Source organism: Cryptomeria japonica, chromosome 4 (assembly GCF_030272615.1).
Source record: "Cryptomeria japonica chromosome 4, Sugi_1.0, whole genome shotgun sequence".
Classification (NCBI taxonomy): Eukaryota; Viridiplantae; Streptophyta; class Pinopsida; order Cupressales; family Cupressaceae; genus Cryptomeria; species Cryptomeria japonica.
In genome coordinates, this window is record NC_081408.1 from 182152578 (window position 1) to 182177644 (window position 25067).

The window sequence follows — 25067 nt, forward strand, 5'->3', positions numbered from 1 at the left end:
GGCAACGAGATATAGATATAAAACTCTAGGAATAGGGAGAGGGAGAGAGAGAGAGGTGAGTGATGGTTTGATAGATAGAGGGAGTCGTGTCTAGAGATAAAGGAGATAGAGGAAGATGGAGGTAGAGAGGAATAGAGAGGGGGATATATAGAGAGATTTAGAGGTAGACATAAAGATAAATATTGGGAGATATAAATGAGGAGGGAGAGGGAGAGATAGAGATAAAGAGATGGAAAGATCGAGATATAAGAAGATATAGATGAGGAGAGGGAGAGATAACTCAATAGATAGAGAGGGAGAGAGGGAGTGATATAGATTGTGGATATATATAGAGATAGAGGGGTTGATATATAGAGAGAGGGGGGAGTTGGAGACATAGATAAAGATATAGAAAGTGACACATAGAGAGATAGCGAGAGGGATATATAGATAGAGGGGGATCTCATGAAAGATTGGAGGATAGAGATAGAGGGGGCAAGAGTGAGAGATAAATGAGGTGATATTATACTAAGAGATATTTAAATCTAACATATTTTGTATTATATTCAAACTATAATCATTTATAAAAAAATAAAATTATTTAAGCAAGCATGATCTACTCAAATATTAAATTTTGTAATGGTAAAAAATTAATGTCAATTTTAGAACAAGGCATGGACATTCATCAAAGCATAAAATGAAGAATTTTCTCCAATGTTGTGATTGCAAATTCTCATGAAAAACATGGGAGGATAGATAAAGCATGCAAACTATTTGACACAATGTCTCAAAAGTTGTGAGCTATTGTGTTGTGTTCCCAATTTAAAACTTGATTGTGATACATTAATTTTATTATCAAACTGTCAAGTAACATCCAAAATAATCAAATTTCTAATAAAATCATAGATATTGTTGTAAATTATTTGTAATTTAATCAACAATTTTATTTGCTAATCAATTAATAATAAATTATATGATATTGATTGTTATTAAATATTTTTAATTCAAATTATTATTTAAAATTAAATTTTAATCAATAATTTATTAATTTATTCTTATTATTGATGATTAATTTTTTTATTTTTAATAATCATTGAGCTTATTGCATTATTTTTATTATTATTGTGTAAAGATCTTAAAAACAAATTATTTTCTACTAAATGTCAATTATGAATAGAAACAAATTATTTATTATCAATGATTTATTATTGATAAATTTATTTTTAAAATTAAAATTGAATTTTTTTAAAATAAATTTCTAAAACTTTAAAAAAATAATTTGTTTAATTTATCTTTCATTTTTAATAACTATTGTATTTAAATATTTTAAAAAATTAATATTTTTTTTAGATATCAAGAATAAAAATAAATTTATTTGTACTAAATATTAATTATAAATAATTTATCTTTTTGAATATAAAATTTTAAAAAATAATTATTTTGAATAGTATTAAACTCATAAAAAAATTAAAACATTAAGTCTAAATAATGTCATAATTTCTTCCAATCTTCCATTTGTCATCGGTCGACATGATCTATATTTTCTTCCCCTTTGTTAGAGGGGGGACATTGCACAAATGTTCATAAGATTGGTGTAATTAAAATGTGACTAAAGACATTTAAGAAAATAAATATTAAAACATTAGGGGGTGTCATGTTTGCTAGATGAAAGGGGTGCATTAATTTATTTGTATTAAAGGGTGAACTGAGCACCTAAACAAGCATGGATTTAATTGTATATTTCTGCCACGTAATGGGTCTACGGAAGGGGCACATGTCCGTACAAAATTTATTAATTTTTAATTCAAAGGCATTAAATTGAAATGACAGCTCTCATTTCAAGAATTTAATATTTTTAAAATTTGTAATTTAAAGAAAGCAAAAAATGAATTTCATACTTACTATTTACAATATCAATCAATAGACAGAAAGATAAATAATATTTTTAAAATTATTAAATAAAAATAATAATTGTAAACTATACAATTGTTATTCAAAGATAAATAATATTTTTAAAATTATTAAATAAAAATAATAATTTTAGACTATACAATTGTTACTCAAAATTTTTAATTCTATATTATTTATTAAATGTACAAACACAAGTAAGAGAAATGATATCATTTATTCAATGTACAAAAATGAGTATTTTTTGTTTCAAAAATTGAATTTTTTTACCTACTATTTTCAATATGGTCCAATGAGAGTAAAGAAAAATGATATTTTTATAATTACATAAAATATAAAATACATATAAAATATAAAATACATATGAACTATAGACTTTGTTTAAAATTCTGTTTGATCAGCTAAAAAATGAGGCAAATGAATTTAATAATAATAATAATACTCTCAAATAATCACTTTCTACTTTACTCAATGCCCAAGAAAACTAAATTTTGTCGAACCTTCCTCAATTCTATTCCTGACGATCGTACATGATTTGATAACAATCGTACACAATCGATGAGGACATGCCACATCTTTCCCAATGTTTATGGATCTGGACATATAATAACGATTTTGTCTTTGCAAGGAATTTTAACTGTAAATACATATTAAATTTGTATCAAGCTCCAACAAGCTGACAAACCCCTGTGACACATTAACATAATAAAATACTTAATTTGACCGTTTCTTTAGCGTGTTATTTTTGAGCTGTAGATTCTATTTTGAAATGCAGGCGAGCCCGCAAAAAATTTCGAAGTAAATAAGGACGAAACCCTTGGCCTTCGTTGTACATGACAGGAGATTTCTTAGGAAAAACTATATAATTTTGAGAAAGAAGAAACAAATGATGGAGACTTCTCAGGAGTTTCAGGAAGAAAAATGCCTGTTCCTACCTGGAATATTCAAAATTATATACAATATCTTTGGTCATTATATTAGAGTTTTGAACAGGATTATTCAATATTATTTCCATCGGCGTTGGTGTCAAGTTCAATGACAATATGATAGATGATCACATTGCCTGTAGATTCCCTGAAGATTTGTGATAAAAAATTTACATTATGCCTTCCTGAGGTATTCTTTTGAAGTGAGAAGATTCCGTGAAAGTGTTCTATGTGGCCGATTAGGTCGAGCTACAGCCTGCAGAAGTTGCTTGTTGATATTGCATTGGGTTTCCATGAAACTTCCCAATTTTTCATTTTGGTATCATAATTATTTCATAACTACTTTCAATACACTTGGGTCTTGACTATAAATTATAATGCTGTTTGGGTGGAATGGCAACAACTTTGCTCTGATGAACTGATATGTGATCCTTTTCTTGCTGTTTTCTCTATGCTGGTCATCTTCAGCTTCTTCAATACAAAAATTGATATGGTTTGTTTACTTTCCTTTGGTTTTGGGTCTTAATTCTGAATTTAAGAAGCTCGGAGCTTCAAAAAGCTCCAGTTCGGTATGGGGTGTGTAGGAATTCTTTATTGACAGACAATTTATGATATGAATACATTTCTTACACTTGTCTAACGTCATTCAAATTGCCAGACCAATTAGCACATCTAATGTGGATAAAATTTATTAAATGTGGATTGTTTTCAGCAAGTTTCTTTCAAATGTTATAAACAAAAGTTTTATTTTTAACATTTTACTTCTAGCTGGTTAAAATGATTAAATAGCAATCTGACCTAGTTGTAGATTTACAGCCCCTTTGATGTACTCTGGTCATTTGTGAGCAATTTTTTTTGCTTTCTGTGTGTTGATACATTTCTTTCTTTCTGTTGCTTAACAGGACTGAGAAAGGTGATAACTGCAGAAGGGATCATTTCAGCCTTTAAAAAGCAGGTCAAGAGTCATCCCAGTATTCATAAGAATATAGCTCCACACTCTCATAGAGATGCCTCAAGTGAAAGACTAACAGGTAGTCTATAACTCATCTACATATAAGAATTACATATAATAAGGCTGAAGAATCACACCAGTCTTGGGAAGAGTAAAGGCCCAATTATCAAATATATGCCTGATAGGATTACCAAGATTATAATCCCAATGGTATTCAAACCAGAAATTGCATAGAACAGTTAACAGGAGGAGGATTTGCCCTAGAATTGCATACTGTAAAACCTTATAGTCTCAAACTAAGAGATTTCATTAATGACAGGAGAAATCACCCCAGCCTTGAAAATAGTAGAAGCCCAATAGTCTCTAGCTCTCAGATTTTAGGTAGCACCTTTGCAAAGAGGAAAACCCCAATCTCTTTAACTCAAGTGATGCTGATAGCCAGAGAAATCACCCCAGACTTATCAAGCTAAAGCCTAAGTTTCTATCTCAGAGAAATAGCAGTAGGTACACCTTTTAAGAGTAAAAGAGCTCTCTTACTACGAGCTCACAACTTATAGCCGAAGGAATTGCCCCTGCCTTGCCAAGAGTAAAGGCCAATAATTTCGAACATCTAGATTGCACCTAATGTTGAGAAGAAATATCCCAGCCTTGAGAAGAGTACACTTCCAATGTTGCCACCCAGATTGTAATCAGGCATCTTTGTGAATAATAAAATCGCAGTTCTCTCACCTCTTCATATCAGGCAATAGTATTTGCACTGCCTTTTGGCAGAAACATTATGTCACTGAAAAGATATAATCCCTCGCACGCAATTCTGTCCTCTGCATCCAAGAAGTATGATGTTTTCCTATGTTTTCGTGGGAATCCCCTAAGAAGAAAATTTGTAGATCACCTCAATGCTTCACTGGAAAATGCAGGGGTTAATGTATTCCTGGATAGCCAAAAGCTGCAAAGGGGGGAGGAGATCAGTTCATCTCTTCAAGAGGCAATTAGAAACAGTGCCATCCTCATTCCTATTTTCTCCAGGAAATTTGCAGAGTCCCACTGGTGCTTGGACGAGGTAGCTCATATGTGTAAATCAAATGGTATAATTATACCCTTATTCTATTATGTGAAGCCAACAGAAGTAAGAAATCCTGAGAGGGGTGTCTTTGCAAAGGCTTTTAAGAAGAAAAAAGGAAGATACGCACAGGAAAGGATTACGGAGTGGAAAAACGCTCTGTCTAAAGCTTCCTCCTTCTCTGGTTGGTGTACAGATGACACAGCAGGGTATGTATAACATTTGCTTCTTTTTGGGAAACTTTTGTAAGATGGAACTCTGAAAAGAAATTGGTAGAGAGATTTTGTTCATGCTCTCTGTAGAATTCTAGGATAGTTTGGTAATATGAATTTTGAGCTAATCAGGCAGTTAATTATTAGAGCACCTGAGTTTGGGTTCAATAGCTAAAAGTGAAGGTGAAAATCGAGGAGTACCATTTGAAGGGGACTAATGAATCTAATGGTGAATATTGTATTTCTAGCAGCATTGATGGGAATGAATTTGTATAATTTTATCAAATTTCCACAATCCATTAGTTAATCACTTAGCTGCTTCTGGATTTGATTGTGTGTATCTTTTTTGCATCAATGTTTTGGATCACACTCTGTGATCCATCATCAGGATGTAAAGAGTGTCAGGAGATGTAGGAAAGTAAATTGCCATCTCTTGACACTCTCTTACATGATGGATCACAGAGTGTGATCCAAAACATTGATGCAAAAAAGATACACACGATCAAATCCAGAAGCAGCTAAATAAATTTGTCGATCAATATTTCCAAAAATACTTCTTCTTCATCATCATAAAGTTCATGTTTTTCCTTCCATAGCTCTGTAGTTTACATTCTATTATCTCATTTTCTACGTCTTTACATGTACAGTAATATATAAAATTCCAACCCTTATTCATATACAACTTTTTAGTTTCGCTCTTTTTGCTCTCCGGTGAATCCTCTTTATTCATTGTTATTTAACTGAAATTTCTTTCTTTACTGTTCTTAAGTATCATGGCATTGAATCTAACTAACAAGAGCATTAGGCTTTGTGTAATTTTCTCAGTTTCTCATGATTTTATACCAGAAGAAATTTGATTTTAATATTTTATATATTGCTGAAGATCACAATTTCTAGAGATCCTCAAGTTGAATAGTACTATTCTGATAATTACTAGTCTAAGAGAGCTGTTTTCTGTTATAGCAAGCATAAATTATTACAAAAGAGCAAGGAATCTCTTAGTTTACAAACTTGTCTATCTTACAGATTTGAAGGGGGACTTGTCAAGCTTGTGGTCCAAGATGTTTTCAAGACATTAGAACAAAAGATGACCTCAGTCACAGTGGAGGAAGCTCTGCCCGATCCCTTAGAAGAAGAGCCCTCGGAAACAATACCCCATGTGATCAGAAATGAACCCCTTAGAATTTCGAAGTATGTCTTCATCAGTATGAAAGAGCACATGATCAAAATTATAAACATGCTTAACATAGATTCTGATGAGAATGTTCTCACTGTTTGCATTTATGGAAAGGGTGGTGTGGGAAAAACCTCTCTAGCAAAGGCCATCCATAATCACATTTATCTCAAATTTGATGCTACCTGTGTTGTATATGATGTCCGTCATAAGGCCCAAAATACAAATGGTGTAGCTAAGATGCAGCGTCAAATATTGAAAGACCTTGTCAAGTTTAAGGATAAAGTTAATGATGAGGCTCATGGAAAGATCTTGATGAAGGACCGTTTGAGGTCCATCAAGGCCCTTGTTATTCTGGAATATGTTGATGATTGCAAGCAGTTGGAGGCATTACGAGGTGATTGGTTTGGAACAGGTAGCAGAGTTCTTGTAACAACGATTGATCCCAATGTCATAAAGAATGAACATGTTGATTTTGCTTATCAAATGCAGGGACTGGATAAGGAACATGCTCTTCAGTTTTTCAGCTGGCATGCTTTCATGAGAGAGAAACCCAAAGAATCTTATAAAGACTTATCATGCAAAGCTGTGGGTATTTGCAATAGGCTGCCATTTTCATTAGAAGTTTTGGGTGCTCATTTGTATAGTAGAAATCTAAGATATTGGAATCAGGCCATTGACATACTATACTATTCAAGTTATCAGGACAAGTATGCTATTCTTAGACTTATTTTTGATGGCCTGAAGTCTGAACAGAAAGAGATGTTTTTAGACATGGCTTGTTTATTCATAGGAAGAAAGAAGGAAAGTGTCATTAGCTTTTGGGAAGCCAGTCATTTGCGCCCCAATTTAGGCCTAACAAAAATGAAACTGAAATCACTTATTAGACTAGATGAAGACGATAGATTTGTAATGCATAGTGAATTTAGAGACATGGGAAGAGCTATTGTAGCAGAGGAATCATTGGAACCAGGGAAGCGTAGCAGATTATGGAAACCAGAAGAGGCTGAAATGGTTATAATGCAAGGAAAGGTGATGCTTTGAATCCCACCTACTTTATTATTCTTTTTCCTGATATTTTTCCATTCCTTGAACTTAGTTTGGGAAGAAAAAGGCTATGATTTTTCTTATGTTGTTTCTTGTTAATCTTTGCACCAGGTTTTTCTAATGTGTATAATTGGCATTTGGTAAAGTAATTGTACCCTATTTTCCACAGCATAGTTCAATGTCAATGCTAGTGCTAATAAACTTTTATCGAATGGAATCTGATCAGGGAACAGAAAGTGTTAGATGTCTTACCTACCTTCAGCAAGACGTTCGACTGCAAACTCATAATTTGCAAAAAATGTGTAATTTGCAATTGTTATGGCTGGATGGAGCTCTTATTGAAGGCGACTTTGGACAAATGCCTCCAGATTTGAAATGGTTGAGATGGGGAAACTGCTCCCTAAAATGCTTTCCGTGTGAATGGAATATGAAGCATCTAGTTGTACTAGATTTAAGCTTTAGTAAAGAAATTGAGGTAGTGTGGCGAGAACCATCAAACATTGAGGTAATTTCCTTTTATTGGGATTGGAGATTCAAGATAGGAACAGATCCTTTTATTTGTGCATGTAATTTTTCGAATGATTAGTAAGTGGAGATAGGATTTTACAATACCAAAAAAGAAATGGATTCATATACCTTTGTAATGAATCCTTAAATATAATTGTTACTCTATTTGCAGGGGCCAAAAAATCTTAAAGTACTTAAGCTGAATGGCCGCATAAATCTTCGGGTGCTTCCAGATTTAGCCAATCATACATCACTCATACAACTGGAACTCTGTGGTTGTAAAGAGTTAAGGGCTTTACCAGAGTCCATTGGACTCCTAACAGAGCTTAAGTACCTGGATCTATCAAACTGCTGCAAGATAAGCCAACTTCCTGACACTGTAGCTAACCTCAGTTCTCTGGAGGTGCTCTTTCTATCTAATTGTCACAGCATAAGAAAGTTACCTGACTCATTTGAAGAGCTACGGGTTCTCAAAAAAATCAAATTGGATGGAATACCTTTGAAGAATTTGCCTAGATCCTTGAGATGGCTGTCCTGCTTGGAGATGTTGTCTCTTCCTTGTTGCCATGATTTAAGAAGCCTTCCTTACCAGATAGGTGAATTGAAATGCCTGCAGTATCTGGATATACACGGTTGCTCTAATTTACAGACTCTCCCTGATTCAATTTATAAACTCAAAAGCTTGTGCCAGTTAGATATGGCTGGTTGCAAGAGAATCATCCTGGGAGCAGAGCTGGGGGACCTTGGTTGCATGGAAAGCTTGATTCTAAGTAATTGTGATGCCATAAGGAGCTTGCCTATATCAATAGGCCAACTTAATTGCTTGCAACATCTAAACCTCAACCACTGCACTTCTTTGTTTCGACTTCCTGAAGAATTGGGAAATCTGGTCCATTTAGTAGAGTTGCTGCTCAATGAATGCTACAACCTATGTGAACTTCCACAGAGCATTGGGAAACTTTCTTGTTTAAGGACTCTAGAAATGGACGAAAACTATAGCCTATCTGTTCTTCCAGCTAGCTTTTCTGAACTTACATCCTTAAAGCATCTAAAAGAAGGTGGTTGTCCTCTACCCCAACATATTGGAGAGTTTCTATCATTAGAAACTCTCCATCTTAAATCATACAAAATGTCCTCTTTGCCACCAACTTTTGGCACACTTCTGCGGCTAAGCAAACTCTACTTACATCACTGCACAGAGATTTTGGAACTTCCACATCTTCCAAAAAAACTCATTGAAGTATATATTCAAGACTGCTCAGGGCTAAGGAAAATCTCAAACATGTCAGGTATGATGAGGCTAAAGATTCTGAGTATACAGAACTGCAGGGAACTTGTTGAATTGCCTGACTTTGGATCCTTGCAATCACTGCAAGAGCTCTCTCTATCAGAATGTAGGAGTGTTAAGCATATTCAAGGAGTGGAAGGGCTGAAATCCTTAAGAAGGTTGCATATTATTGGTTGCAGATTGGCTAGATCAAAAAATTCAGTGTTGAATCACCAACAATTAATCAAGGTATCTCTCATTTTCCTCTGTACTGCTTATATAATAGTAGCACCATCTATAGTATAATTACATATCTCAGCTACTACTTTTCATATATTATAGGAAAAGAAAGATTGAGGTCACTAGAGTTTAATAGTAGCATTCCTAGTCAACTTGTCTTTTACAATATCCACCTGAAACATGGGGTAAAATTGTCTCAGCACACTTTGATTATAAAGACATTCTCTGATTTGAGCTAGTTACCCTAACATCTTGGAGCATGCACTAAAAATACAACCCAGAAATTTAATGATATCCAACATGGGATATTCCAGAATCCATCTTGGGACATCCAGTGTGGATGGTGAGTGTGTTGCCAAAGAGCTTGCTTTGTTTCTTTTGGCTAAACCATGTACACAAGTGCAAATTTGTGACTTCCATTTTGATTGACATGTTGCCAAGATAGATTATCAAAAAATTTAAATATTGAGAATATCTTGTATACTAATTACCATAATCTGTCGTTGGAATTACAGGAGACCCATTGTCTAGAGATATTCAGCTTTTCTGCAAATATTTTTCCAGAATTCTTACAACACAAGATCGAATTGAATGGGCATAATCTATTCTATATTGCATTCGATAGTGATGAACTATGTTCAGGAATTATATTATGCTTTATGGTGAGGTTCAAGCAAGGGATTACTTCAGTGAGCATAGAATTAAGAACTTTAAGAGATGGCAAGGAGATTTTCAATACCAGGCTTGTGAACCACTCAAAAAATGCAGAGGGGGATCAGATTTTTATTCACATTTTGCGAAAAAAACACCCCATGGCTATGATGATGCAGAGTGGAGATGTAGTACATGCCAAGACAGATACGTATGAAGAAAGAAAGTTAATAAGAAGTGGTGGAATGCAGTTCTTCTCTGAAGGAAAAGATGGGAAAAGGGAAGATATAATTCTGGAGAGATTTGGAAGGGGGTTGACTAAGCTGATGGAAGGCTACAAGGAAAATCTAACCATTGAAGATGAGTAAAACCAAAGTTTAACAAAATTTTAAATGAGTATTGTTTTAATCATTGAGTCTCAACATTAATAGGATGGTCACCTTCTTCAGAAGCATCTAAAAATAGCCCAGTGTCTATTATGTTTTGAGCTATAAAAAGGGTCCAGCTACCTGGATCCTACATCACCTGTAAGTGATGTCACAACACACTTTACAGTAAAGTATGATAATTTCAATAGTTTGCATATCTCAGGAAACAAGTACTGAGAATTTATGTCCAGCAGAGATATATTTCATGTAATTGACAGAAAACTGTTTGCAACAATTATGCAAATTATACATAAACTACAGAAAAGTCCCATGTAAAATAGTTTCTCTATCCCATTGACTCTTCATGTATGGGGAATGAGCAAAAGTATACTATTCTATTCTGTATACCAGAATGATTACTCTGACCTTTATCAGGTTACACTTCTAGAAGCTGCTACTTATTTCCTATCAATACAAGAGTTGTGTAACATCTATTTTATTGTAAGAGGGACTTATTCAAAATTGAGATTATTCTAGTTCATCGGTAATTTTACTTCTAAAAAGAAATTAAAAGCCCCCATTTTAAATCATATAAATTGCACCATGGAAACAGTTTAAATAGTCTGTTTTAGACTAATTAGTGTCCTAACTAGACATGAATCTCTATTCTTGTTACAGTAAGAATCCCTAATGACTTAACAAGAGGCATATAGACTGTTCTTGCATAGATTGATAACATTTGTTAAAAATACCGATACATCAATAACAAGGCCGAAGGAATTGTAATCATATCGAAAGATCAATTAAAATAATCATGTTTGGAGCATAGGTTAGGTATAGAAGGCATGTGTCATGTACACTTTCTCTGCATAATTTGCAATTGCTTCAACTGTTCAACATAGTCAACTCAAGCGCAAGAGTTGAACATAGGAATGCAGTATATCCTCAAAGGTATTTGAGTTGATTAATGTCTTGTGGAGATGTGCAAAGTTCAAATACATCACAAATTTCTTCATTAATTTTTGTGTAAACTAAATACAGTAGTCAGTAGACAAGTTAAATTTCTGCATATTGTCAAATGTTGCTTGGCATCCTGTAATTCACCCCATTATTTGGCAGCTAGCGGTCCCGAAGGCCCACTCCTTTATATGATGCATTCCTCTCTAAATAAAATGAAACAAAAATCCCACCCTAAAAATGATTGTTTCCAATATTGCATGTTCAGCAAGGTATTAGATGCAGTAGTACCAATATTTTTGCAAGATAAAATTGCACCAGCTGTTTAAAATAGAAAGTTTGCTATTGCTGCCTTTGATTGGAATTAATTTCTCTGCCATCCCTATTCAAAAAAATTCAGAGATTTCTCTCATTTCTGGGATTTCATTCTAGTCTTGAGTCTTTTGAGCCAAGAGTAACAGTGGAAATCTCAAGGCGGTTTATATTTTTCTTCTGAATTTCTTGTCAAAAGAATTGTATTAAAAAAGTTCAACAAATTATATTATCAAAATTTAAACATTAATATCAGTGATCACAGACAACTTTATGAAGACTGTTAACAAATTTCATCTTTCAAGTTCAAACAAGTCCACTCTACAATCTACAAGAATCATAAATACTGCAAAACATCTAAATCTACCACTAACCTATAGCAGTGTATAGGCTAATGTATAGATTTTAAGTTTTCGGGCAATGTAGATAGTGACTCGATAGTGATCATACCACAACTATAGGCAGTGGCTTTCGCAAACATCTGGGTGAGTGCTTCTTCTAAACCGTTGCCTATCCAAATGTGATCGGTCCTCTCTAAGTTTCCTAGTGCTTACTTGAGGGGGATTTGTGATGCGGATTTTTCTCCGAAGCTGCCCATACCAGCCCTATCCTAACTGATAATCAATGGAGATTCAAAACAGACAACAAAAAAGCCCACCATAGCCATTGATGATAAATACTCTATTTTTATTCCCTGTATCAACCATTTATTTGTTCCACTAGAATACAGAACTGACGTAGATACACAGGAAAATATTAAATGTATTAAGTCTCATCCAAAATTGCAGACTATCACCCCCAAAACAGCGAAACACCCTCTTATAAAACAAACTGAAAAAACTAAAAACAGGAAAGGCACTAAATGACCATTTAGTCAACTACACAACAGTTACTAATAAAATTCCAACAATCTTCAAGCATAAAAAAGTGACAACTAATGGGCAATGCCAGTAAAGCCCAATTACATCATCATTACCATCTTTTAAAATAGTTTGAACCTCATGGGTCAGTAGAATGGTAGAACCTAATTTGGTAAACTCCATCTCAATTTCCATTGCTAACACTATGACGGTCAACCTTCTAGTGGTCTTGTCTTCAAAGTGTTCTCTTGGGAGTGCTTGGCACAATTTGAGACTGTTATCACTTGGATTGCACCCAAGCTAAATTCTCTATTAAGCCGTCCAGTGAAACATGAAAACATTTCTGGCCCCGCGGGTTGCTTGTAAGTTGGAGTGAATCTCCAGAGTAGGCTGATTCCTCTTAGTACTTGTTAGAACATAATGTTATTAGGGATCACATCCTTATAATATTTATATATAATGTTCTAATATAAGATTAAAAAATCTTATATATTATATGCTTTATAAGCATATCCCATTTGAAATAATTATAATCTAATAACTCTTAGATTATTAATTATTTATGAGTGTGGGCTATTGAAAAGGTGTGACTAGTGAAGCCACCCTTCCTCCTATATTTAAGGAGGTTCTCTCTCATTTGGGAGTGGTTAGAATTTGGAGCTTTATGGTGAGTTGTATCACTATGCATATGGGGTGTTATTGGCCATGTGGAAGTATTGGAGGAGTGTCCCCAGGTTCATGTTTATGATAGACTATATTTGTAAGTGTTTTAATTATATGATGCTTTATGGGGTTTTTTACCCAAAAGGGTTTTCTCCATATATATCTTGTGTAATGTGTACATTTGTGCATTTATGTTTCTCATTTCATTTACTTTATGATCTTGTTTATAATGATTAGTATCCTAAGATCCTAATTTCTAACATGGTATTAGAGCCTATTAGGCTATACTAATCATTTTTACAGATTATTCTAGAAGATCTATAGAACTTGATGGGAAAATTCCTTATGCTCAATCAACATGTATGTTATATCATTAAGTAATTTCAAAATACTCATAAAATCAAGCTTCCACATTCAAGTAGGTATACTTTGTGAGCCTACCTTGAGCCTAGTTTGAAAAGCATGTGTTTTCTTCTATTAGTATTTTGGAAACATGTACAAGCATTTATATTATTTTACATTAAATAAGGACAAATTTGAGATAGATATTTTTTTTGAAATAAATGATAACTAAAAATGTCCCTTTTAGTGAAAAACTATGATCAAATAACTTTAAATATTCTATTTGTATTGATAAATACACACTAATCAACAATAATTCTCAAAATTAATTTTAATTTTTTCAAATCAAATTCATATTAAGTAGTTGATTGGTAATTCATAAACCTTTTAGTAAATTACATCATCAACTTATAAAATTTTCTTTATAATATCTTGAAATTAATAAAATAAATATTTAAAATTATACATTATTTTAAATATCATGCATAGACTTGTATAAAATAGTCCTATAAGTCTCATAAGAAGATCTTCTACTTTTCATTGTCATATTGCTTTTATCTCCATACTCCTCATTTAAAATGAAAGACTTGTCCTTGTACGAAAGGTTAAGGAGGGCAAAATGAGTCACAACCCTTCACATATAACACATTGTGTTTCAAATATTTCAACTACTCTTAACACATGAATTTTGTGTTGAAGACGTCATTTGTGTTCCATTCACAACAGTGCGTGGAAGTAAAACATTATGCATAGACGGCACTACCAAGTTTGGGATCCAAGAATCAAAGAATACAAGTAACCGATCATAGAATTCTACAAGACAATTATAGAAGGTCGGTAATCAAACATTAAACAAGTTACGAGTATAATGATCTGGTTGCTTGATCAGATCGAAGGAGCCCGACATATAGTCTTTTTTGCAAATCGAATGTGATTACACACAAATCCACTAAGGCATCTTGACAAGTAACAATAATAATTGATAAATTAAGATTAATATTAATCATCAATAATAGGCAACGATTTGTAATGCTAAGTATCGATGGAAGATAACGATTACATAAGCAAACTAATCGCCAACCCTAAATAACCCAAAATACACGATCTGATTTGATTAGTAAACTGTTTGTTATGAAGAAGGTCAATTAAGAAGAGATGTGACTTATCGAACACAAATGGATGCCATCTTTTCGGTTTGTAAGGTACAAGAGGAAGATCTAACACATTCCATCAATCATTGATTTGGAATATATCTCTTTTATTTATCCCATTGTGGATCTTCTCCTTATTGAGTGATTGCCTACTGACATTTTTTGGTTGCATACATTTAAAGATCATATCAAAGATGACACTCTTAGTTGCAAGCACATAACTTTATATCTGGAACAACAACGTATCATTGTAGAGTGATACTAATATCTACAATTTGCATATTCATGTTGGTGGATCAGACATAGCAACATTCTAAATTTATAGCTATCTTCGTAGGGAGGATCATTGCATAATTAACATCATCATAACTTAGGAAGACCGCACATCTCTATATACATATATATGTATATTATTAAGATTGTAATATCCTAACTTTGCATGATCCCTAAGATCGTATTAGATACAATATTATTTTGTTATCCAATCTTTATCTTTCATCAATATAGGTGAAAGCGAAAGTTAATTAGCATATTGTTGCACCAAGTTTAATATATATCTATAAGAATTTTTTAAAAATCAAGTCTATATGGTGCATGAATCTTCTCTCTTTCCATCACATTCCCGATTAGATCAGGTTCTAAACTTTTTGGAATTTGATTGCCCCAATTGCAGCGAGACATATTTTCTTTTGACGTTTCCCTATATACATTGTCTTTAAGTTTATTGGAGTATTTGATTCCAAGTGACTTATCCCTTCATGGGAGTCAAAGGTAAGTATCATAAGTATCATAATGTAGCTGAGTGTAATGCTAAGTGAAATTCTTAGAATTTTTTTAATTTTTTTTTTCTACATCACATCTGACTATCTAATTAAAGGATTTTAGTCTTCAAAAGGAATGATCAATAATGATTTTTTAAAGATTTTATGACGGATCATTATATAACCACTTTTAACTTCATAAAGGATGATATCTTTGTAGTGATTTTAAGATTATGGAGTATAATCTACATTATTCTTATTGATATGAGATTAACTCGTTAATAACTCTAAATATGATAGTTTCAACCTCATTTCAATAATGTCTTGGTCTCTTCTAAAATTTCTTAAGTTTTTTTTATATATATAAAAGATATTGAATTAGGTCTATCAAAATAATGATATATTAAAATCTAAACCTTTTTTAAGTTTGATACATGGGCATGAGAATATCTAGAAGCAAACCATATACTTGAGGTCTCTTTGTCATTTTGATTGGCATGAAATTATTATGAGAATATCTTAAACTACATTTTGATAGGGTAATTTTTGGTATCCATTGACATTATCATGAAATTTGTCTATTTATGACATTTCCCATTTACTTTCAATACTTTAAAAAAAAATCAAGTCTTCATATATATTTAAGACCCATGGAATGAATTTTGAATTTTTAATCAACTAACTTTACTTCAATGTATTACATGCCCTTTAAGTGGCCCTTCCAAATTACTTATTATTAACTATATTAGTACTTATGTTGCATTTAAAATATCACATACGAACTAGTAGGAATAAAGGGAAGGAACATCATGAATCATCTTAATTTTTGTTTTAGTATTTGATGAAGGATATGCATTATATTAACATTGAGGATATTCCTACTTGTACTATGTTTGATGTACGGATGATTTACTATCAAATTATCACAATGATCATCTATAGATAGAGGATAAAATATTTACCTATGAAATATAAAAGCTATTAAATATGCATAAGTAAATTTAAAAATTTCTCATTAGCATCCTTTTTTGGAGATCCAAGTGATTTGTTATTCTATTCTATATTTGATCCATTTTTTTCAATCATACTATTTATAATGGGTGACTATCACCCTTATAAACTGTCTGGGGAGAAAACCTAGAAAGGATAGCTCACCCGTTGCCTAATTTTTTTATGGATCATTACTATATGTAGTAGTATGTCTATTTTTTAAACAGGACAACTAATTATTCATGCTTATTCTCATGAAAATATATGTTGATTTCCTTGCATTGGATTATATTCTAAATTTATTAGGATTATTAAATGATCTTTGGCAAATGACAAAAAAAATAATATTGTGTTCTTTCTTTGCACCAAAAATGAAGTTGATTACTATGTTACTAACTATATTGTTTCTTCTATGGCGAGGTTATGCCTTCAAAACATATGGTACAAGTGCTATTACATGGATGGTGCAATACTTTAATAAGAAGAGTATTTTTTATGTGTCTTTGAATCAAATGGACAAAATATGAATGTAGCTCTTGAAGAATCAATATGGCCTTGAAGATTTATGGAAGAGTTCCATTTGGATACATATGAAAGTACCATATTACTTGAAGTTACTTTACTCTTTCTAGAGAATATCATTTCTAAAGATCAAAATGAACATTGAAGATCATGGGCACCTCACTCAAGTGAAAGCATTCTATAATAAAGGCACCTTGAAGATCATGGACACCTCACTCAAGTGAAATCATTCTATGATAAAGACACTTTGAAGATCATGGGCACATGCTATATATTGAAATTTTAGCCATCACGTTGAAATCCTCTATGCAGTGATTGGCTTTAGGTGATGCCATTAAGGGGGAGTGTACATGACACCACCTAGTGGTTAAATCCTAGATGTAAGACCTAATAGGCATAAGACCCTTAGACATTATATGCTCCAAATTCAAATAATTCTTGGCCTTAGGTGATGCCATTGAGGGGGAGTGTGCATGTCAATGACACCACCTAGTGGCTAAATCCTAGTTTTTAAATCCTACGGGCAGGCATATGTCCTAATAGGTATGAAATAAGACCTATATAGGAATTAGTAAGTCCTTTAAGCCTGCAGATAGGCATATGTAAGTCCTTTTTATATTTTAAATACTACAGGTAGGCATTAGTAAGTCCTATAGGCACATTTGTGCTTAAGTCCTACGGCCATATTGTAAATTATTCTCCTTGTAAATCTTCCACTTGTGAAAGCATTGTATTAAGTCCTACGGGCACTATGTAATGAACCTGGGGAGAGGCTAATTTGAGGAGACCGCGGCTCCAATATAATTTTTTAAGACCTCATAGCATCATTTTTAAAACACCGGGTTTATAAATTATGACAAGATGACTTTCATGTAGTCCGGAATGCATGATCTTCATGTTGGCATATATTTGTGTCCCTATTTATCACTGTCAAAGAAGACCTACATTACTGGGGTACTTCATTTTTTCTTTTATAGAAATTGACATGTGATCCCCTATTAACATTAAGGGGGAGTGTTAGAACATAATGTTATTAGGGATCACATCCTTATAATATTTATATATAATGTTTAAATATAAGGTTATAAAATCTTATATATTATATGCTTTATAAGCATATCCCATTTGAAATAATTATAATCTAATAATTATTAGATTATTAATTATTTATGAGTGGGGGCTATTGAAAAGGTGTGACTAGTGAAGCCATCTTTCCTCCTATATTTAAGGAGGTTCTCTCTCATTTGGGAGTGGTGAGAATTTGGAGCTTTATGGTGAGTTGTATCACTATGCATATGAGGTATTATTGGCCATGTGGAAGTATTGGAGGAGTGTCCCCAGGTTCATCTCTATTTTATGATAGACTATATTTGTAAGTGTTTTAATTAAATGATGCTTTATGGGGTTTTTTTACTCGAAAGGGTTTTTCTCATGTATATCTTGTGTAATGTGTACATTTATGCATGTATGTTTCTCATTTCATTTACTTTATGATCTTGTTTATAATGATTAGTATCCTAGGATCCTAATTTCTAATAGTACTTCACCTAAATTACTACTTTCATCGAGAAAATGGAGAGAAAATGACTTAAAACAAGAACTAAGATCTAATGGGTGATGCACCAAATAATTTTTGTCACCTGTATTGTTGTTTTGGACTCACAATGTATGAATAATCAACTTAGTCTCACACAACTCAAGTGTTTTCATACACAAATACACCAATATTTTGCAAGGAGGTTGATTTTTCAACAGTTATTGAAGGAGGAGAGATGTTTTCACAACTGAATAAATGTTTGCAAATCATTACACAACTTACAACTTGCATCAAGTATACATTTTTTGCCTATAGGTGTTGAAACAAGACACATGAAGGTTTTATATAAGAAAACACAATATCATTTATCAATAATTATTTTGACACAATGTAGTACTGGAGAAGACAAAATCACTGAAAATTTATTGCTGAAAGGTTTCTTTGTAGTAATATAAGTCTGAAAATGACTGATCTTTTCTTGAAAAAGAAAGATTACACATGTTTCAACCTCTAAGATTGATTTTTTTGAGTCACAATACAATATTCTACTGGAAAAAACTTTTAAAAGTTAAAATACTTAGCAAAATTTGAAAGAACTGAGTAAAAGTTGCCCCTAGGTGTACTCTATATCTCCCTCCAACCGATATGAGAAAGAAAAAGACAGCCTTAAAGACCAATCAATAACCTCCACCTTGTTGACCAAGTAGTTGACCTCCACTTGGTACTCAAAAAGTCTCCTTTTTATTTGATTACACAAAAACTTCAAAAGGTTGCATCATGATAGCATTGGTTGAGATGCATCCTTAAAGCATGGAACTATTCCAAGAAAAGCTCCCATAGTTGCCTTTTCATGATAATTATTGCATAACTAGTCCTTATTAACCTTTATTTATTCACCAACATGATTGCATATTTGTAGGTCATGAGCTTAAGGTGAGTTGTGTTGTGATGTTTTCACACATCACCCCATTGCAAATGGGAACCCCCTACTTTTTAGGCCCTCTTGGTCTTTTGGTTGTGTTTCTCTGGGTCTTTTCACAATAGTCTCTTCGGTCTCCCTAGTTTGCAAATGATTGGGATGAAATTTGATCAGGTCTGCAAGTTGTTTGAATAAATTTGGTTGTTTGGAACATGTTTTGTCCATTTTAGGGTTTTGCCCTTCAGACTTAGATTTGAGGCCTTTCCTTAGGGATTTGGGAAAAGTGATTGCATTGGAATTAGGACCCTTCAATGAACCTACCAGTGAAATCTGACCGAATTCTAAGCAACTTTCTATTTTTAGAAAGTTCCTATTTTTAAGGGATTTCACTACCGCCTCCCAGATTGGTCTAATTTTGCCAAATATCAAACTTACTATTTTAGTAGTTTCTATTTTTAGTAAGTGTTGTCTCGTCCTGTTTTGCCATGATCTTAACATTTTGAAGTACTTACTATTTATAGTAAGTCTATTCCAGGCAGGGCTCCTGGCACCGAAGACTGAGCATTCCTAAACATTTCTAAATCCAGAAAGTTTGAAGAAGTAGGCTACTAATCGAAAAAATGGCTAAGTGTGGGACTCATTCCAGAAGTGGAAAGCACTAAAAAATCCTGTAAGGCACAAAAATCCACTTCAAATCCAAATATGGCATCTTAACATGGAAGTGGGCAAAATGACTGTGTCTAGATGAAAAACCAAGCAAAAATTCCTTAGGCAGAGAAATGCATCCAAATGCAAGTGGGCGCCGAAATGAGGCCATGGTGGAATTTTCCTCCATGGTGAATTTTCCTCCACCCCCATTTTCCTTGACCACATCAATTTAGCGCCCAAGGTCTAAGAGGAGCGCCAAACTGGCCTTGTGGAGGAATTTTCCTCCATAGGTCAAATTCCTTGACTATATGAAATTAGCGCCCAAGCTTGAGGTTGGACGCCAAACAATAGGTGTCAAGGAAAGTCAACAAAATCATTTTTTCTTGCATGAGGCCAATCCAGCACCCAAAGCCAGTTCAAAGCGCTAGTCATGGGGGGTGATGGAATTTTGTCCAAGGCATTGAAATCCTCCACAAAATTGAAATTCCACCCAAGTGTGCATCAGGGTGCCAAAACAAGGGTGTGGAGGAATTTCCTCCACACCATAAATTCCTCCACTGTATGCATCCAACGCCCAAGGTCAAGAATGGGCGCCAATTCCAAGGGGTCAAGGAAAAGCAAAGAATGGGAAAATTCCTCCTCATGATGAATTCCACACTCAATGTTAGAAATCAAATTCCATGGCATGGAAATTTGGAGTCAAAGATGAATTGAAAAGAAAAACCCCCCCAAGGAAAAATTTGAAAAATCCTCTTTCAGGTTAAAAATTTGTCTGAATTTCAAAAATTCTTCAGAATCAGCTAAGTGAGAGAATTTTCTCTCTCTTGGACCCTAGAACCCAATTTTGGAAATAATTCCTAAAAAATAGGAGATGTGAAAAATTGGTCAAAAAGCTCCCTGTGAACATAATGAATTCAAAGAGCACAAAAATTCCTTCCTCAAGGAACAAATTTCCAAAATTTCTTCTCTAGTTCCAAAATGTGCCCAAGGTTGGAAGGAAGACGTAAAAATCAAGGTTCAGGAAGAAAAGTTCAAAATTCAAAAACAATTTCTCTCAAGGAAGAATTGCACCCAAGAAGAAGAAATTCCAGGAAAGTGAAAAAATTGCCGAAGTGTTGGAAATTCCTTCTTTCGAGACAAAATTCTAAAAAGTGAAAAAATTGACTGAGTGTTGGAAATTCCTTCCTTCAAGACGAAATTCTAGGAAAGTGAAAAATTGACTAAGTGTTGGAATTTCCTTCCTTCAAGAAAAAATTCTTGGAAAATGTGAAATTGGCGAAGGATTGAAGAAATTCCTTTCTCAGGGAAGAAATGTGCTCAAGGTGAAGAATTTCAAGGCACAAGGAAAATTGGCTAAGTAAGAAGATTTTCTCTCTCCAGAGCTCAGAACAAGACAAAATTCCTTAAGCATGGAAAACAGTCAGTGGTTAGAAAAATCTTTCTTTAGGATGAAGTGTGCACATAAATTTTCCTTAAGGACAACATTCTCTCTTCAAGAATTTTCTCTCTTTAAGAATTCCAGATATGTAGGATTCCTACAGGAGCGGACAAATTTGTTAAAATTTTTCCAAGATAGGGAAATCTTCCAAAATGTCTTTTGTGGGCCTAGAATGGAAAGATTCTTGTAAAGGATGAGTTGGCGACATACAAAGAGAATATTTTGTATTAATGAAGCACAACTAGGAGAATTATAAATGATGATGGGGCCACTTGGATGAAGATAATCTATTAAACGCATGAAGGCTTAGTGGCACATTCATTGCTAGAATATTTGACCAAGGTGGCGGCTAATTCATTGCATGGCAGCCGTCATACTTAATGCAGTGGTGGAGCATCTTTTGCATGTAACCGAATTCGGAGGTGATGGTGCATTTATTGCACATTGGGTGATCTTTTGCATGAGGATGCATTTATTGCATAATGGACACTTTTTGAATGTAGTGCTGCATTTAATGCACAATAGATGCCATTTTTGGCAGGAATGTAATTAATGGATAATTGGCATGATGGGTTAATAATGTTTATTCCCACCTTGTTGCATCATGTGTGTGGAATCTTTTGGGACAAACCCTAATTAAGTTTTTGCACGAAATCTTGGTTGGAAGGCCTATATAAGGGGGCAACCCCTTCATTTGTAAAAGGGGGAGATTTGTATGAAATTGTTGCAATAAGTTATTGAAATAATAACAGTGAAACATTGTTCTCTGATGGTGTCCACTTAAGTTATTTTTCAAAACTTGCATGGTTTCACCTTCCTCACTTAGAGTAGTGCTTTGATTTCAATGGAGAATGTGATGGTGTTTGATTAATTTCCATGGTTCATACTTTTTGCATATTGTTGATTATAAGTTGCAATGTAAAGCTAGTCTGAACCCCAAATTTGTGCTAAGTTCAATTGTGAATAGTCGTTTGGATTGCACCGTGTTGAGTTTTCAAATACACTTTCTCAATGTGAAAATCCTTCAACGTCCTTAGAAGATTGCATCGGTTCTTGTAGAGTTGTAGTTAATCTTGGCAAAGCAAAGCTTGGTTTATTTGGAATTTGTCCATTAAAGCATTATCTATTGATATTATTGCCCTTAGGAGTAGATTTAGATCTTTCTAACCCTTTCCCCTTTAATTTCAGTTCATTCCAGTTTAGTTTGTTTGAAGCATAAGCATCGCAACATTGCTATATCCGATGATGAAGAAGTGAAAGAATGATTCAAACATAAGTCCCCTTGGATTACCAGCAAATCACATCAGCCAACTGAGTCACGTCCAATGCATATAGGAACCTTGGAGTCGACTGTCTGAACTTTCTGCAGTCTGAGCATACAATCGTACTTTGATCAAGAGAGAGTGAAGTGACCGTTAGGCAGCCTTATTCTGTGTTAGGCGCTGTCATAAAAAACACGTCAACAAGTTGTCTCTTTGAGGGCATAGAAAAGAATCCTTCTTAAGTCCCACTTCATCTTCAACAACCCCTTTTAACTGTCCTACTTTACCTCTGCAGCTCTATCCATTAATTATGACTATCATTTATCTTCTTTATTTCTTGACATTTCTTCGACAATCCCTTCATACTTGCCAACCCTACCACTGTTATTCTTCTTATGGATTGTCAATTCTTTTGCTCAAAACTATCATCATAAAAAATGTGTCTTGGGCTGTCATTTTCCATATTCATGGAAAATAAAACACTATGCTCTTGCTTTTAGGACCATGTATGCTATCTTTTGTTATTGTGCACTCAACCCCCTGTGCCTTGAAATTTTGTTTTACTCTTAGTGGTCTTACTGTTGCCATACATTCCATGCTTGTAAGGGGTGATGACTGTCCAATCTTCATGAGACCACTGTCTTCTTATCCACAAGCTGACTGTGATTGTCTTCCTTTAATAGGTCTGCGTTGTGATTGTATCCTTTTCTTAATTTCTGTGACCTAGAACCTGCCTTACCAATTATCTTTGATAGATGCAATATTAGTGCTAGGCCTCTGTTCATCAGCATAATTATCGTGTATTTATATGATGGAGGCAGGACATGCCTTCCCAGTTCATCCTCACTAGCTGTATCATCAGTAATCATAACATCTAGGTCAGACGTTTCACTGCTAGAAACATAACCTTCCGAAATTGCAGCTCTTGAACTAAGAACAGTTTCATGCTCCTCTTTTGAAATAGCTCAGTCAACAACAATTGGTCTCTTTCCGTCTTTGGCTCCATTAGTAATATGAATTGCATTTTTAGCATCTCTTTTACAATTGAAGGTAACAAAAGCAAAACCATTTGATGGTCTGGAACTGTGATAACAGTTAAAGCCTGTACACTCTATCCTTACCTTTATTATGTTTATTGGACTCTATCTCTGCTAGTGGCAAAATTCTATACATCATTCTTTATATACTACCATGACTGTTTACCATTATACTGGCCTCTGATCTTTAGACTGGGTTTTTTCAACATTTTGAACATTCTTTGCCTTTATCTTTAAGCCTTTTTTTTGGATTTCTTTGCATAAAATTGTCCTTCCCTCACTGCCTTACATATCATTGTAATATTTGAGCATTCATAAGCTGCTATCCCGAAACCAAAACCTTCACCTTCATTAGTGCACAGGTCACTGTTATTTGAACTGTTAACTAGTGACAGAGATAACCTTTTCCCTTCATGCTTCATGAAAGCCTTCATAGCTGTAAGTATTCTTAAAATCTTCTTCAAAACAATAGACATACATGTACCTTGAGTTGGAAAATATTACTTTTGCCTACAAGCACAAGGGGACTTGGTATTGAGGACTCAGAACCTGCCATGTTGTCTACTTACTATTTTGACTTATCCATTCTTGGAGGTCTATATTATACTTTGCACCATTGTGAGATCAAGATAAATCAAACAAAACCCCAAATCAACCATCCAACACATTCCTAAAGTCATGGATTGCTTTCACCATTTTAGACTCTCATTTCATGGAATTTCCTCTGACTTGGACATAATTTATACTGCTTGACCAGCAAGATGCTTCTCATTTTGGCATTCAATGAGCAATTTCGTCACCATCAAACAAGACAGTAATGACAAAGATATCTTTTCTGTTGAAAGTTTTTCCTTTAACCCTTATTATCACATTCAAGACTGAGATACTATCATTCTTTTCATGGACTGTGTATGATCATTCCCTCATCATCAAATTTGTAATCTTCTCACAGACTTTTACCTTCATTGTTTATTGTGATTTGCCCTTTAATGACCGTCTTTTCTGCTGTGAAACTTTTCATAGTCCGTTGTCACTATGGTTTAGACATGTATTCTATTTATCCATACTGCCTCTTCTCCACTGGACTGTGCTTGGACTGCCATTTGGATTGTCATTGTCCACCTTCATCTCAGACCTGTCACTCCTATCTTGATCTCAACATTCTCATCCACTTGCTGCCATTTCTGCCCTATAGTCTGAATATTGTCATGTTTGACCATTTTCTTATCCACTTCATGCCTATAATAAGCATCTATAATTCTTGTTTTGTGAGGTACTTGTTAATAAGAATGTCCTTCATAGCATCTTCAATTTGCTACATCTCATGCATTCATGGTATCATAAGTTGTCTCATAACTATTACCCCACGCTATCTTC

General features: G+C 33.9%; 1 protein-coding gene across 1 annotated transcript in view; it reads left to right on the forward strand.

Moving 5' to 3' along the window:
* LOC131028103 (uncharacterized) overlaps positions 1-10781 on the forward strand; it is a 53956-nt gene extending 43175 nt beyond the window's left edge. Inside the window, exons 7-13 of the mRNA XM_057958329.2 lie at positions 3282-3389; positions 3716-3844; positions 4479-5034; positions 6064-7243; positions 7485-7763; positions 7938-9281; positions 9788-10781. Of these exons, the coding sequence (XP_057814312.2) occupies positions 3282-3389; positions 3716-3844; positions 4479-5034; positions 6064-7243; positions 7485-7763; positions 7938-9281; positions 9788-10291 (4100 nt within the window). The 3' untranslated portion in view covers positions 10292-10781. The remainder of the gene's footprint in view (positions 1-3281; positions 3390-3715; positions 3845-4478; positions 5035-6063; positions 7244-7484; positions 7764-7937; positions 9282-9787) is intronic.
* The last annotated feature ends 14286 nt before the right edge of the window (positions 10782-25067 follow it).